Raw genomic sequence first — 17,759 nt, forward strand, 5'->3', positions numbered from 1 at the left:
TGTGTTCATCCAGCTCTACACCTTGTTATCTCAGATTCTCCAGCATCTGCAGTTCCTACTATCTCTAGCCAGGAGCTATGACTACTAGTGGGACTGCATCCAGACCCCAGTGACAGTTGTTGATATGGTTGGATTAGGAGATTCGGAAGATTCACCAGGGCAAGTCTGGTAGGTGCTAATGAGGAGGGATGGTATATGTGGTGGAGGACCAGGTTTTATAAAGAGAGCTTTAAAAATAAGGATTACCTTTTTAAAAACCGAAAGAACTGCGGATGCTGTAAATCAGGAACAAAAACAAAGTTGCTGGAAAAGCTCAGCAGGTCTGGCAGCATCTGTGCAGGAAAAAACAGAGTTAACGTTCGGGTCACTGGACCCGAACGTTAACTCTGTTATTACCTTTTTAAGACAGGATGAGGCAGAGGGCTGTGGGTGTATGGAACTCTTTTCCTCAAAGGTGGTGGAAACAGAGTTTTTGAATCTTTTTAAGGCAGAAGTCAGAGAATTCTTGGTAAAAAAAAATCTGGGTGAAAGGTTATTGGGGATAGGTGGGAATGTAGATTTGAGGTTACAATCAGATCAGCCATGATCCTGTTGACTGGCAGAGCAGGTTTAATGGGCTGAGTGACCTACTCATGCTCCTAACTCATGCTCACCTGGAGGTTTGGAAGGGCAGGGGTGGGACAAAATGGGTACCCATCATTTTTTGCGGGGGGGTGGTGGTTTCATTGGGTACAGGATTCCTGAACAACGGGATCTTCTTTCAGCCATTGAAAAGAACCATGTACCTCTTCATTGGCCTAAAGGTAAATGCCTCCCTGTTGCAGGTAAAAGGTGTGGTGGCACATAACATTCCATTCATCAAGACATTACAGTTCTGAAGGATGTTAAAGGTTTCAAAGACTATTAGTTAAGAATACACTGAGACTAAAATACTTTGGTGAAGATATTAATTGCCTATCACAGAGCTTATGTCTCCATTCTAAAGAATCTCCCTGTGATGTTGACTGGCTCTTCCTTATATACACATTCAGGTACTCTTTTAGGAAAATCAAATTAACCAACAGTGAAAGTGAAACAAAACGGCATCTTAGGGGCATTCCAGCTTAAATCAAAATTGTAAAGGAACTTAGAAAATCTTAAATCGAAATGTCATTCGTGGGGGAAATAATGCATCCCAGCTCTCCATGTCCATCTGTCAGGAAAAACTTCCACCGTGTCAGTAGACATTGTGTGCTCCCTCTCCTAAGGGCACCTGGGCATGGAAATAACCATGATAGAGGGGTTGGCAGTGAGGAGCTACAACCTCCTCCATGGCCCATTGCCTGGACTTAATGATAGCAACTTTGCCAGTGCTCTTGAGCAGATCCATTTTCCTTCCCTCCACTACATCAGGTGGCCAATGATTAGGAACATGGGGCTATGGTGTTTCCAAACGTTTGATGGGAAACTTAATTAAAAACTAAAAAGTCTTCTATAACCTAGGTACAAATGGTCCATGGACTCCACAGCACCACAGTTGACCTGGAGCTAGTGAACCACCTTGGTCTACAAGTGTTTAGGACTACTGCATCAACACCCTCCACACCAAGTTCTCAGTGAAAAGCAAGAGGACTCCTGCACACAGTGAGCACCATTAGGGATCTCCACAACTGGTGGTAGAAAAAACACACCACTGCATGCCTGGGTGGTAGATAAAGTTAAATAAATGAAGGGTGTATGGCAAACATATCTCTTTAGGGAAAAAAACAAATGAAAACTGTGAAAATAAAATAAGACAGCACCTTAGGGCAATGAAACTAAAGTTTTAAAAGAAACTTAGAGAATCTTAAATCAAAGTGTTCATGTGCGAAATAATGCATCCCTGCCCCTTCAGTGCCTGTCTTTTGTGAAAAACCTCTACTGTGACAATGGACACTGTGTGCTCCCTCTCTAAGGACACAGAGAATAAACATAGCCAAAATAGACAGCTAAGAAATCAGGAATTACAATCCTCTACACAGTCCACTGCCTGGATCTATTGATAGCTACCTTGCCAAGGCCCAGGAGCAGACCCACGAGGAGGTCCTCCAATTAGCCCGACCGCTCCACACCGGGTGCTCATTTAAATACTCTTTTGCAGAAAAAAAGAGCAAATTTACCAATTAAACAATAACTAACTAATCAATACTCAATAACTGCTTACTTTAGTTTTTAGTTTCTATCCAAAAAACCGATTTGATGCTAACCAAAGAGACTGTTCAGCCAATGTATGTGTCAATAGCAAAAGAACAATGCAACTCCTTCCTAAATGGAGGAAGGAATAGATTGTGGGAATATAAAAGTGTCAATTATATTCATTCCTAGTATAGCAGAGGATTACACCTATAGTTTATTATTGTGCTGATTGAACTATTTACCCTAGTTGTTTTTCCAAAGTCACTGATAGCAAATGGTATTTGTTATGAAGTATTTTCAATTATACATCACTGACAAAAACCAGGACAGTATATGAATTTCATAAAAGGCTAAACACCTCTCCAAGAATGAGTTAGACAGAGATGGTGAACAGATGCAGCAGGCCAGAAAAATTAAAACAAATACAGTGACAAAGCAGAAATAAGTAATAATGGAAGAGGAAGGAAGTATTAAGGTTCATGCCTAATTGCAAAGTGGAGAGCTGCTTTGTTTTTCAGCCCACCAAACCTGGAAAGTGATTATTGTATAAAGAGTGTTTTTACTGTTCAGCACATGCAAATCAGTTACAATTTGCAACCTATAGAATGAACCACACTTGTCTAGTCTGAATAAAATATATTCCTTCTTTTGTCCAACTATTACACTGTGACCTTCATTGGTTAATCTGTTTTACTGATTGTCCACTTTCTGGTTATGAGAATTTCCTTCTAATGTAATAAATGTCCAGACTTTAAAAATCTCCATATTTATCTACTCTATAGTGATTCACCTTACATGACTCAATTGGTCCACATTTTTTGTGGATTTGCACTGAGTCTTGTTTATCATCGTACCATAACTTGCTGGTGCGCATTGGCTTTCAATCTGACAAGACCTTGATTATAAAATGCTCATTCTTGTTTTCAAATCCTTTCACAACCTTTCCTCTTCCTGTGTCTGTAATTATCACCAGCCCCACAACCCTCTAAGATCCTTCACTTCTGCCATCTTATGCATTGCCAGTTTTAGTTGTTCCATCATTGGTGATCTTGTCTTCAATTGTCTTGGCTTCATGCTCTGGAATCTCTCTGCCTCTCTCTTCTTGTTTAAGGTTCATCTCAAAACCTATTCCCATTCCTGTCTTAATGTTCTTTTCTTGCCTCATTGTCAAATTTTGTTTAATACTGCTTCTGTGAGGTACACTTAAGGGTTTTACATAAATGCATGTTGTCCTGATGTCTTCACTTCAGATGGCATTTCATTAGTATATGTGCATACAGGAAAACATTGAAAGATGAGTCACAGTGTTTTCTCCGAAGATATTGTCATGTTTCTGAGTCAAGTTTATAAAGAGAAAAACCTCTCTAGACAAGATGTCCCCTATCACTTACCAGAAGGAAGTGTGATTTTTTGAAGAACTGCTTCCGGTAATTTCCAACAACCACTTTCTTCATCCCAAACACTTTCCCTTTTTATTTTGTCAATGTTGCTGTAGTTACACTCACGCCGGATTAGTGGCTGGATTCTTTCTAGGACTTGCTGCAGCAAAATGTTTTCTCGCTCCTGCTTCCTTATGGTAGACAGGTAGTCAATACGCTCAAACTCAAATTCACATTGGAGATCGGAGATTTCTATCTCTGCAACTTTGAGCTTATGGAAGATAAACAATAAACATATTAACAAACAATTTCTTTGTGGCCCAATAATAATCACTAATAAATAAAATAGGGAATTCAGCGTATAACGCTTCACTCAAACTGTAATGAAAATGTGGAAAATATGCATTTAAGAAGAATCTATGCAAGTAATAATAAGATAGAAAGGAAGTGAAGGAGAAGTTAGTGGGATGAGAGGAAATAAGGTCAGAGGGTGTTTATGTGTTGGATAAAGAAAGGTTTGCTTCTTGCTGAAATTCTACCTAAATAGGATTGGGTTTATTCTGAATTCACATACACTGAAAATGTAATCTCTTTCTTCACTATTCCATCTCACCATATTGTGACCCTTATGTAGAAAGGTCAGAAAATTTTTATTGAATTTGGTTCACAATTGGACATTGTGAAATTTACCACTAAACTCAGACTAAGACCAAATTTCACCAGAAACAGTGCATCAAGAGAATACAGTTGGGGGGAATAAAGTGAGAAATGTGGAAGTGACAGATAACTCAGCAACATGTCTATCAGTGTATATTAGTGTACTATTTACAATGGAATTTCTTCAATTCATTACTTGAAATGCCATCTTTAAGATAATAAGTTAACCAAGACATTTTCTTCTTGTTTATGTTGGACATATATAAAGATCCTAAGCCACTATTTAAAAAAAGTATGAAATTCCCTTGGTCTCCTGTCATCGTTCCTTCCTCAAGCAATGCCAGCAAAGACACATCACTTGATCATTACTTATGTGATATTTGTGGATCTGGCTGAATGCAAAAGGGTTGTGAAAGTCTAGAGGTTCAACATTTGTTTCTAGATTAAGAATGGTTTTACTAAACATTGTGCCTATAAAAAATGGGTGGATTTTCAAAATTCATTCATGGAATGTAGGTGTTGTTGGCAGTGTCAGCACTCAATGTACATCTCTAATTCCTTGAGCGGTGGCGGTGAGTTGCCTTCTTGAATCATTGCAGTTTGTGTGCTTTGGATACAATCATAGTGATGTTAGAGAGTTCCAGGATTTTGACCTAGTGATAGTGAAGGAAGAGTGATATAATTCCAAGTCAGGATGGTACAAGCAAAGAAAATGCTGAAGAAACTCAGCAGGTCTGGTAACATCTGTGGAGACAGAAACAGATTTACCATTTCAAGTCTGGTATGACTCTTTAGAACTGGGAGCTCAGTTCCAAAGAGTCATACCAGATAGAAATATAAACTCTCTTTCTCCACAGATGCTACTAGACCTGCTGAGTTTCTCCAGTGTTTTCTGTGTTTGTTTCAGATTTCCAGCAGGTGGTAGAGATCATCGGTTTGGAAGGTGCTGTTGCAGAAGCCTGGTGATTCGGTGCAGTGCATCTTGTAGATGGTGAACACTGCTGCCACTGTGTGTTGGTTGTGGAGGAACCCAATGTTGAAGGTGGTGGATAGAGTACCAGTCAAGCAGGCTGCTTTGTCCTGGATGGCATCAAGTTTCTTAAGTTTCCTGGAACAGTACTAATCCAAGAAAATGTAAAGTATTCCATCTCATTCCTGGCTTATGCATTGGCGATGGTGGATAGGCTTTGGAGAATCAGGAGGTCATTGCTGTCTTGCTCTGATAGCCGCAAGAAGCCATGTGGCCCATCAAGTCTGCACCATTTCTACAAAGGGCATCCCACCCACAGCCAGAACCCACCCTATCCCTGTAAACCCACATTTACCATGGCTAATCCACCTAACCTGTTTATCGCTAGAGACTATGGGGCAATTTAGCACAGCCAATTCACCTAATCTGCACATTGTTGGACTGTGGGAGGAAGCCAGTGCATCCAGAGGAAATCCATGCACACTGCAGAACGTGAAAATTCCACACAGACAATTGCCCAAGACTGGAATCAAACCCAGATCCCTGGCGCTGTGAGGCAACAGTACTAACTACTGAACCACAGTGTTGCCCTCAGTTTTTGGCCAATGATAACCGTCAGCATGTTGATAGTGTAGAATACAACAATGGCAATGCTCTTGAATGTCATCAGGAGACGGTTGGATTCTCCCTTGGTGCAAACATTATGTGTTATTTATTAGCCCAGATTTATTGTTGTCCAGGTCTTGTTGTATCTCTACAATGGCTACTCCAGTATCTGCAGAGTTGCAAGTGGTGCTAAATTTTATGCAAGCATCTGCAATCATTTCCACTTCTGACCTTCAGGTGGATTGAAGATCATTGATGGGGCAATTGAAGATAGTTTGTTTCGGATTCTATCCTGAGGAACTCATACACAAAAGGTCTATTTAAGCAATTATTATTATTAATACATAATTTCAAATAAATAGTCTGTGAACATTCCTTTAAATGCTTAATTATGAAATAAAACATACATTCCATTGCTCTGTTAATCGTACCATTTGTCAGTTGCATCATGAGTAACATTATTACTAGAAACCCCATGGGCAGAATTTGAATAAAACAAGCTGCTTCCAGTGGGGGATGAGGGTGGAAAGTCAGCTGTTACAAGACAATTAAACTGAAACTTAATCCAGTATCCTGGCTTAAACAGCCAGCACAAGTAAAACGTACCAGGTTCAGCAAGATAACTGCACAGTGGGGAATGAATGCTTTGAGAAGTTCTCTGGCTAGAAGGGATTTGAATACTGAAACAGTACGACAGTTTCCTTGCCTCGGTGAACAGCTTTTGCTCACAGGCTTTTTTCTGAGATCAAGTTGTCACTGCTTTACGGGAGATTTTCAACATTTGTAAGCAATTTCTATTATCTTGCATAGGCAAATGTCCTTGACAGTTAAGACAGTAAGAAGGAACTACAAAGAAAAAGCAGACCTTTCTTTGCAGATTTTCTATGTTTTTGCTTTTTGCTCGAACTTCATCCTGAATAGATTCATACACATTGATCAAGATAGCAGGATCATCTCGGTCTGTGTGCTTCAGTGCTTCTGCAAGTTGATTCTTTCGTTCATCTGCATACTTCTTCCGTCGTTTCCGTTTCTCCTTCAGCTCTGTATTTTTGGCCTGTTCTCCACCTACAACCTCATTCTCCAACATTTTCAGTCTACAATAAACAATGGAAAGTTTTATTAATTAGAATTGAATTTGATTTTTGGGTGACCAATCAATGAGGCACAGCAAACAGTCATTTTGTCCCTATGATGAAGAGGCAGTGGGATTTTGAGATAGCAGCCTACATCAGGCTAGTGAACTCTGGGTGCCATAAAGAAGTACCTGTTAAATATCAATTAGCAATGGGATTGAAAGCTAGAAGGATAAATATAAACTAAAGGAGTGTTACAATGCTAGAAGTATCAATCTTGTGATGAGATGTTTAACCATCCATCTCTCCAAGGTGAATGTAAAATATTTCATGGCACTACTTGAAGAAAAGTAGGAAGATTTCAATGTCATTGGTTCACACACATGACACAAGAAACACCAACAAAAGCAGATGAACTAATTTATCTCTTTTGCTGCTTACGAGGGCGTACAATTTGATTGCCACTTTTGATTACATAATAAGACAAGGAGTTGGAAGTTGTACACATAGATGGCCTGAATCATTTCACTTGTGCAATATTTACCAAAAGTTTTTTATAGAGTCAAAGGAACACTTATGGAACAGACCTTGCAAGCACTTCCTCCTGATCTAAAGTGGTGGGTGATGAACCAGATGGAGGACGTTCAGCCATGGTTTCTTCCTTTCGGAGCTGCATATCTAATGGAGAGCTTTGCTCTTCATTAATCGGTGTAGCTTTCTTGCTGCTTTCATGTGTGGCTATTTCAGGTTCTACCTCAATTAACTTGAAAAAATGAATAAGAACGTGAAATCATGAAAGAAGCGTTTTGCATTTGTCAGGTAACCAAATTCAGAAATTTCAGTAATTAATAGGCTTAATTGAAAAAATATACGCGTATGTATTAAAATGGATATTCAGCTAGTTTGTTATTTGTGGTTAATAGATAAATTCTAACATTAAACTATTAAGGACAGCTAGGGGCACATGAATGATAACTTCTTTGCTTTCCTTACTAATTAATAACAGCTATATTATCTCTAGTAATTGTAGGCCCATTCCATGGTGGAAGTGTGGAGAAGAAAGTGTGAGTGATCTGCACCAGACAACCTGGGATTGAGGAACTCTCTTCATTCAGGTGGAATAGAAAGGAACTTTGGGTGAATCCTGGATAATAACAGAGGAGGGGAAGCAAAAAAAGATGCTCTGATTTCCAACTAATTGCATGGGGTATATGTGGACTGAATGGTGGGACATTCTCAAAGAGGACAGTAGGAAAGCAGTCACATGTGGTGTCCCTCCACTGTATTTCCACCCGATTTAACTGGTCTCTACTGTTGGCCCTCCAGGAAATCAAGTACATCATTATTTAGAGGGCTCCTTTGTGAATTATGCACTTTTGCAACAGTAGAAGTATCAGAATTGCTTTAGAACAAATATGGTCTCTGCCTTTAAGCTGGGAATATTAGTTCAGAAGGGTAACTAACATGCATTTCTTATGACTGTCTATGAATTACCTTTTTTCTTTTGAATTTTGGTTTCCCATTTTCTGTGTTGATATAAAGCGATGTCTGGACAATCTTTTTTCATACTTTATTCAGTTGTAATTGCTACACATTTAGTTTTATACCAGACAAACCAAAATGTGTCAGTCTACTTTTTAAAATAGTTTAATCCATTTGCTCCTTCATCATTAAGGTGTTCAATGAATTATCTTCAATGAATTTCCACCATCACCAGAATACAAGCCATGATCCTGGTTCCTCCTCTGATTCTATCCTCCCTTGCTTATTTCTAGACTTGGCAAAAAAGAAAATTGGAATTCTTCCTGCTTTGGAACTGGCTGCTCTGATTTTAAGAAAAATCCAGCTATACTTACTCTTGTCAATTTTCCCTCCCTCCTTATAGACTTCTGCCTCTAACTCAGCATTGCAAATTGTGCTGATCTTGGGAGATAATCATGTGATCTTCAATCTTTGACATAAATTTCTTTCCTACGATACTAAAAGTATGTTAATGTTCCATGGCACCATCACACTGCATTGTAGATAAAAGTACTATTCTCAGTTATCCATTATCAGGCTTATCTGTATTGTTTCAGAAATGTTCAACGGTTGATTATTTACACAGATGTTGCACAAAAAATCTAAGCTGCTCTTTAGTGTATGTACAGCATTACTGTTTTCTAGTATCAACATACAACAGTATATTATTAGCCTTTTATATCATTCTCTCCATTTTCTTCTTTGATGAAATCATTTATTTGTATCCATTTTTGAACTGAGCAAGTCAGCAATTGATGACTGTTAACACTTATGGAACACACAGTTTCAAGAATAGTTAGATGGCAGCATTCAAATTGGTCCAGCAATAGGGTAGGGTGATGTCACAATGTTTTCATTAAGCCACTCAGGACATTTGGAGGGACTGTTTCACTGAACAGCAGTTCAGAATTTATAGGTCATGAGTCACAATGTGAGAAAGAGAGAAGTATATTCCATGTTAGGAGTGTCTATTTACCAGTTCTGCTGGGAAGACAGCTGGAACTGTATGGATTCTGCGTAGGGAACTCAGTGAGGAGTCCAGAGCAGCTGAATGACTCTATGATGTTAGAACCCGGATAGAAAGTATAGGAATTAGTAGACAGCTATGCGTTGGAGTCAGGGCTCAGAAGAAGTCCTGGAGAGCTGAGAAAGTGAGAAGTCGTTGTCTCTGTATTGCAGGAAGCTGAGAGAGACTCAAATAAAGCCTGTGAGCATTGATGCCAGTATAGCTAAGATACTGAAAAATGTACAAGCAGCAACTGCTTGATATAACTGAGCAAGATTGGAACCCTGAGGAAATCTCAAGGGCAGAATAGGGTCAGTGATGCTAGATATTGCTCAAGAGCTGGAGTTATAGCATGAATGAGTGCTGAAGTGCAGTTTCTGCATTCTAGATTCACAAAAGGGGGGTTGTCAACCAGAATGAGAGCAATTCTTGAGGTAGTCCATGATACAGTAATTCTTGAGAGGGAGATTCAAGGCCAGATGGGTAAAAGTGAAGAATTATCACCCCTTGTGAAGTCTAATGAGATGATAACCCTCTGTCTCATTATTGTCTGGGTATAATTGCTGAGAAATCTGTGGAATCTGTCTTGATTGCATTTGATAATTGGTGTGTGATACAGGATTTCTGCTACAGTCTATGGCCCATACTTATCATACTAATTCCAGGCATTAAAAGTTAAGTTGATATGTTTTGTGGATTGCATCATGGTTCTAGCCTTGAATAGAAATGTTGGTTGTTGTTTGCTGAAAACCGTGGAATTCTGAGGCTTTATTCTCTTAGTAGGTCCCAAATCCTCATACTTTTTCCAATTTAAAACAAAGTTTCTTGGTCCCAGCCAGACCTTAATAATAAATTGAAGTGGTTTGATTTGGAATCAATACATATTCCGTTACAGTCCCTTCAAACTGTACCATGGTCCTGCTATATATAATTAAGCTTGTTTACCTTAACCATATAAGCACCACCTTTTGTGGTTAAGGACCATTTTAAATCTACGTTTTCCATTTGCTTTGACTTCACTGCTTAATGCTCAGACTACTAGGCAAATTGTACTGGACACTGGATTAAAGAATTTTCTCCAAAGTACAGCAGAAGGAATGCCAAAGAATAGTTCAAGGAATAAGAAATTTTAATTACTGGATAGGTTGGGAAGACTGTGGTTGTTCTCCTTAGAGAAAAGGAGGTTGAGTGGAAATTGTTCAAAATCATAAGAGACCTAAACAGCGTAGCTAGAAAGAAACAGTTTCAATTGGAAAAAACGTTGAGAACCAGAGAACACAGGTTTAAAGAGATTAGCAAAAGAACCAAAGGAGACATGAGGAAAATGATTTTAACTAGCGAGTGTTAATGAAAGAGAGGTGGAAGGAAATTCAATCATAGTCTTTAAGAGATAACTGGTTAAGCACTTCAAAAGAATAAGGCAGGAGACTGAGCTAAAACTTTCTTCCAGAGAGCCAGCATGGGCTTGACAGCCTTCATTTTATGATTCTTTATTTTAACCTTACAATTAGCCTTAACAGTCCAATTTGGACACCAGCAAACACTTGAAAATTTAAAAATAAGGTATATATCAAATGAGGTAAAATCACAATGAGTCAAATTCAGATAACCTGAAACTCCAGTTGGTGCAAAGTTATCATTCATTCCTGCTAGCTGAATAGCAAATCCAATAGAAATCCTGTGATAAGTCAAAGTTCTGCACTGGTAACTCTGGATTAGCCAAACTCATACAAACTTGTCAACCAATCAGAACACAGTTAAGCCAAATACAGCACACATTTTTCTTACTTAGTCATGGGATGTGGGCATCAGTGGTTGGGCAGCATTAATTGCCCATCCTTAGTTACTCTTGAGAAGGTGGTGGTGAAATGCCTTCTTGAACTGCTACAGTCCATTTGGTGTAGGTACATTCATAATGCTGTTAGGGAGGGAGTTCCAGGGATTTTGACCCAGTGACGCTGAAGAAACAAGTCAGGATGGTGAGTGGCTTGGAGAGGAACTTACAGATTGTAGTGTTCACATGTATCTGCAGCGCTTGTCCATCTAGATAGAAATAGTCATGGGTTTGGAAGGTGCTGTCTAAGGAGCCTTGGTGAATTTCTACAATGCATCTTATAGATTGTTGCCACTTGCTGCCACTGAGTGCCAATGGCAGAGAGAGTAGATATTTATGGAGAATGTGCCAATCAAGCAGTCTGCTTTGTCCTGGATGGTGTCAAGCTTCCTGAGTATTTTTGGCAGGGAGTGGGAAATATCCCACCACACACTGACTTGTGCCTTGTTTATGATGGACAGGCTTTGGGGAGTTAGGAGGTGAGTTGCTTGCTGCAGTATTCCAAGTCTCTGACCTAGTCTTACAGCCACTGTATATATGGCTAGTCCAGTTCAGCTTCTAGTCAATGGGTATCCCTAGGATGTTGGTAGAGGAGGCTTCTGTAATGGGAATACTGTTGAATGTCAAGAAACGATGGCTAGATTCTCGCTTAAAGTTTTCGAGAAGATTTGTAGCTCAGGTTGTGGATGAAGTTGTAGACTTGCTTGCCGAGCTGGTGTGTTTGGTTGCAAACTTTTGTCACCCTGCTAGGTAACACCATCAGTGCACCTCTGGTGAAGTGTTGGTGTTCTGTCCCACTTGTTATTTATATGCCTCAGTTTTTTGGGGTATTTGGTACCACTTCTGGTCCTGTTTCTCAGTGGTTTGTACACAGGGTCTCATTCAATGTGTTTGTTGATGGAGTTCCGGTTATTATACCAGATCTCTAGGAATTCTCTGGCATGTCTCAGTTTGTCTCACTACACATGGACAAAGAGGGACACGAATTCAACTGGGACAACACAGCCATAATGTCATAAGCCAAACAGAGACACGCCAGGGAATTCCTGGAGGCCTGGTATTCTAACTGGGACTCTATCAACAAACACTTTGAATGAGACTCTGTGTACAAACCACTGACCACAAACCACCACTAAACACCCCAACAAACTGAGGCATGTAAATAAATAAGCGGGACAGAACACCCACGCTGCACCGGAGGCGCACTGACCATGTTACCTAGCAGGGTAACGAAACATTTGTAACCAAACCCACCGGCTCGGCGAGCATATCTACAACCTAGATTCTCTCTTATTTGAGATGGCCGTTGCCTCTCATTTGTGTGGCATTAATGTTACTTGCCACTTTTCAGCCCAAAAATCATGCGCAAAATGCTTCTTAAAATGACTCACAGGATGTGGGCATCACTGGTTATGCCAACATTTATTGTCCATTTCTAATTGCCCACAGGGCAGTTAAGAGTTAACCATATTGCTGTGGATCTGATGTCACATATAAGCTAGACCTGGTAAAGATGGCAGATTTCCTTCCCCAAAGGGCTTCAGTGAACCAGACAGGCTTTTCTGACAATTGCTACTAAGCTAGCTTTTTCTTTACATGCACCAAGAAATATTTTTAACACACATGAAACTGGCTTGGTTTACTTATTTTACCAGATCACTTTTTTTAAGTTCACAGGTGAAAAACGTAATGACGAAGGCAAAACAAGGAATTGTCACTGCTGTCATTTGCACCAACAGGACATAACTGAAAAACTGCTGCTTCTTGTAACATGAAACCCCAAGAAGCCTCATTGCTTTGTGAATGTCAACATTGTCCTCGCCAGTTGAGGAAAACAAAACTGCCTTGATGACTCAAGTCTTTTTGAGGCATGCATCAAGAATATGGTAGAATGTTTCAACAGAAGAAAAGGAAGATTTTCAGAATGATGATTCTGAAGTGTCTGATGAATTTCCACTCATTCATCCAGCTATGTTCCTAGCTGAAATTGCAAAGGCTGTAGAACTGCTCCAGGACTTTACAGTACAGTGAAAACATGGAAAACATATTTGGCTGCATTAACAATTCATCACATATTAACTATGTCACTGTCATTTCACTTGTTTTCTTTTAACATAGGGCTTGTTTGTAAGAAATTCAGGAATATATTGGGGCCTCCTTGGCAATCTTGAAGCTCTGTTTAACATAAATTTGTAGGCTGGTCACCTGCGATTCAATTTATCACAATTTTGCTGTATAAACCTATGCTTGGATAAGAGTCAGCAAAGGCTGTAAATATTATATTTCTGTGCTAATGTTCAGGAATACCCAAATATATCACCACTGTATTATAATTTAAACTAGCTGTCAGTGTATTAATGTTTATTCTGAATCTTATCACAAGAAGTTCTAAAATTAATCCAATAAAATGTGCATACATATTTAATGGCAGTATTAATATAGTATTTACCGTGGCAATATCTAGCTTCTGTTCTAATTCACATACATCCGCTAGTTCAACATTAAATGGCTGAGTTACCTCCTGGGCAGAGGCTCTTTCTTCAAATTCAGGTGCATCTGAGGAGATAGAGATACATTTGTATTTTTTGTGCTAGTTACATGCTCTTGTGTTGCTTCCTTAGAATTAATGACATTTATGCTCCCCAATCACCTCAACATTTAAATGCACATATATGCACAGTATATGCCAATATATGCACAGACTTTAAAGCAACGTCAATATTCTCTTGCATATATTCTCCTGGTCAAACAGAAAATGTTTGAGCATGTCAAAGTATTGCAACCACAGGTCATTGAAATCCTAAGTAACTTAAAGATGTTTCGAGATTAATTTTGAGGTAACTATAACTTTTTCAATTCAAATGCTTAATTGGATTGATTACTCTTAATTTTCCTCAATACTCTGAGGGTATCACAGTGGCCCAGTGGTCAGCACTGCTGCCTCACAGCATCAGGGACCCACGTTCAATTCCACCCTCGGGCAACTGTCTCTGTGGAGTTTGACATTCTTCCTGTGTCTATGTGGGTTTTCTCTGGGTGCTCCGATTTCCTCCCGTAGTCTAAAGGTGTGCAAGTTAGGTGGATTGGCCATGCTAAATTGCCCATACTGTCTAGGAATGTGCAGGTTAGTTGGATTAGCTATGGGAACTATAGGGATAGAGTAAGGAGGTGGGATGCTGTTCAGAGGGTCGGTGTGGACTCGATGAGCCAAGTAGCCTGCTTCCATACTGTAGGGATTCTATGAATTTCCACAGAAAAGTCTCATGTTATCAGTAATGTATAAATTGTTAATTATTGATTTTTTTAATGAGAACTAGTTAACACACACTATTTTTCTATTTTCATGTTATAATATTACACATTTACCCCTCTAAATAATTAACTCCCACCCCCTGTAATGGAAAAGGTAAAAGATAACAATAGATTACTTTCTGTAGAGATTGTGAGGGCAAAACATTTAATCATAGTTATTTTTGAAGGTAAAAAGGAGAAGGTGTGCAATATTCAAATGGCAGTCAATCTAGCATGGGGACACGTATAATCAGATTACGGGACATATACCATCTTGACAGCTTGCTCAGGAAACACAGTATTGCGATGTCTTTCAGATGCTCTTTATCAGGACAATTAAAATTGATACTGAACTCACAACAACAGTGTTTCTGAAAGACAGAGAGATGAGTTGGGCAGCCAGTTCTTGAGTAGGCTTTCCTCAAGTGAAAACTGAACGATCTCCAACTGCATAAAAATATTATCAATCATTATCATAAAACCCAGGCAGGTGATTTTTAAGAAGTGAGTCCAAGTAATCAGCTAGTGATTTCTCAGAAATGTCTTTTAAAACTATGTTCCAATATCCTTTCATTGATCTTTTAGGAAAGCAAAACACATGTATCCAAAATACTTGAAATTAATCAATTTTTCAGCAATCCTTATGAACTAAAAGTCTTCAAAAAATAAATATGAAATCTTCATAACTATCGTATAATGATTCTATCCAAGTGCTGGGGATTCACTTGTATCCTTGAGATTCATCAGTGAGAAACTGTTGACAGTTAAATGCTTATAAAAGAATATAAAGATAGGCTTCAGTTCTATCCTTCATCAAATGGCCCTCTGGGCTATGATAACTAATACCCCATATGAGATTCTCTAACATCACTCAGAAGTAACCCTACAACTTAGCTTGTCCATCAGACTCTGTTCAGTAATCTATGAGTTTAGCTACAGAATGAATGGGAATGCTCAATAACCAGAAGGGACACTTTAAAGGTAGAATTTTAGGTGTCTCCAGGGGAAGATTGACAAATGAGTTGGCTGGGCTAAAATTTGATGCCATACCTTTATTACTATTTCTGGTGTCTTCCCTCCCCTGCTGCAATGTTGCTCACAGTGAGGAAGATATCAAGGAGGTCTGCAAATTGAGCCCTTAAATGCCCAATTAATGGCCATGTAGGGGCTTCCTCTGACTGCCGCTAAGATTTAACCATTGGAAGCTGTGTCGATCTCAAACTGTGTTGCCCAGCAATTTTCACTGCTTCGGCTGGGTGGAAGAAGGGGGAGGGGTGGTGGTGGGTGAGGTGAGACTCCTTCTTCACAGGCACCCTGTGCACATTGGAGACCTCCCTTGCAAAATCCTGCAACCTCCATGTTTCCCATTCCCTCTGCATTGCCTACTCTGTCCCTTTGGCCTCTTAAAGAAGGTTGCCGGCTTGGCCTTGGCGAGACCTCCCTTTTTCACCAATTACCTTTGTATCCTGCTCCATCAGCAGAGACCATTACACTACTCCCAGTGGAGCTGCTAGCACCATACAGCTGAACATCATTTGACTGGCTGCAGAATGCCTGTCTCAAGTCAAATAACACCTTTTAATTTATAGCTGTCATGCAAGCCACCCTCAGCATAAAGTCCAGCCCTCTTCTAGTACTCTTGGCAAGGAATGGCACCTTCATGGAATATACTTCCTAAGACTCATTACTGGAAGTGCTAAAGAGCAAATTTAAACTATTACTTGAAATAATCATTTAATTAATTTAAGTTAATTCAATCAGATCCCTTCTCATTCTTCTAAACTCTAGTGAATACTGGCCCAGTCGAACCAATCTCTCTTCATAGGACAGACCTGCCACTTCTGGTATCAGCCCAGTGAACCTTCAATGCACTCCTTCTATGGCAATTATATCCTGTATTTATTGTCTTTTAATTTACTAATTGCTTCAAGATTGCAATCAGTGCTGTGACTTGTCTGGGGATGGTTGTACAGTTCTCTTTCAAGAAGATGGGCTCAGCATAGAGAAGCAAGGGGAGAGTTTTTCAAATAGTTAAACCAGTACCAAAAGAAATACTCAACAGTGGAAAAACAAAACCCTGGGATCGTTGCTGGCTCTAAAACTGACCTATCCCCCACTAACTCCACACCACCCCACTCATCTTTACTGGCTCCACCCCCGCCTCTTTGACCTGTCTGTCTCCTCTCCACCTACCTTCTCCTTTATCCATCTATCCACCTCCCCCTCTCTCTCTATTTATTTCAGAATCCCCTTCCCCTCCCCCATTTCTGAAGAAGGGTCTAGGCCCGAAATGTCAGCTTTCCTGCTCCTCTAATGCTGCTTGGTCTGCTGTGTTCATCCAGCTCTACACCTTGTTATCTCCATTAGACAGGTATACAGGAACTTTGAATGCTATGATTGAAACATTAACTTTTCTGGCAGCCGCAGGAGTAGAGGGGCTTTAGAATCAGTACACTCCCAAGTGGTTTGTAACACTTCGTGGAAAATATATAAAAAACAAAATGACAGACTGCTTTGGGGGAGTTTGTTATTACAGCCTTATCACTTACATATTGTTTATACTGTGGAGAAAACAATGTAATCAACATTCCTTCTAAGCTGCATGGCCTTGCTCCACGAGTCCAAACATGTTGACTTTCAGTTTCCCCAAACATTGCCATGCATGGACAGCACAGTGCATAGCGAGACTAAAGGGAACAAAGAGCATAATTTTCAATGCTAAGTAACCTCATTTGAATTGTTTAAGTACCTGGAAAGTATCAGAGATAACTGTATAAGCGACAAGAGTGAATGAAAATGAATGTGTGCATGTGTCTTAATACTTTCATACATGCAGGACTGTTTTTTCTACTTTGCAATGAAAGTCATATGAAATTAGCATTCCATTTTTCCAAGGGTAGACGTGTTATGAAATCTTCATACATAATACGTTTGAGGACTTGAGATCTGAAGGATTGTAATAAAATTGATTCATTTCAAATTATGTGAATATCTGGATTATGTTTTTAAGGTCAATGAAAGGAGACATTGAAACACATTTTTAAGAGTTACTGCTGGGAAAACATATGACTCAGCTGATTGGTTAGAGTCAGTTCTTAGAAAGCAGCTGGAAAAGCTCAGCTGGTCTGGCAGCATCTGTGAAGGAGAAAACAGAGTTAACGTTTTGGGTCCGGTGACCGTTCCTCAGTTCTGAGGAAGGGTCACCGAACCTAAAACGTTAGCTCTGTTTTCTCCTTCACAGATGCTGCCAGACCTGCTGAGCTTTTCC

At 39.6% G+C, this 17,759-nt stretch overlaps 1 protein-coding gene across 1 annotated transcript in view; it reads right to left on the reverse strand.

The window, feature by feature from the left end:
* kif17 (kinesin family member 17) overlaps positions 1 to 17,759 on the reverse strand; it is an 83,131-nt gene that overhangs the window by 15,316 nt on the left and 50,056 nt on the right. Inside the window, exons 8-11 of the mRNA XM_048614925.1 lie at positions 13,650 to 13,756; positions 7,427 to 7,602; positions 6,632 to 6,860; positions 3,546 to 3,804 (exon numbers count right to left, since the gene is read on the reverse strand). Coding sequence (XP_048470882.1) covers positions 3,546 to 3,804; positions 6,632 to 6,860; positions 7,427 to 7,602; positions 13,650 to 13,756 — 771 coding nt within the window. The remainder of the gene's footprint in view (positions 1 to 3,545; positions 3,805 to 6,631; positions 6,861 to 7,426; positions 7,603 to 13,649; positions 13,757 to 17,759) is intronic.

This window comes from Rhincodon typus, chromosome 31 (genome assembly GCF_021869965.1).
Source record: "Rhincodon typus isolate 14 chromosome 31, sRhiTyp1.1, whole genome shotgun sequence".
NCBI classification, from domain to species: domain Eukaryota; kingdom Metazoa; phylum Chordata; class Chondrichthyes; order Orectolobiformes; family Rhincodontidae; genus Rhincodon; species Rhincodon typus.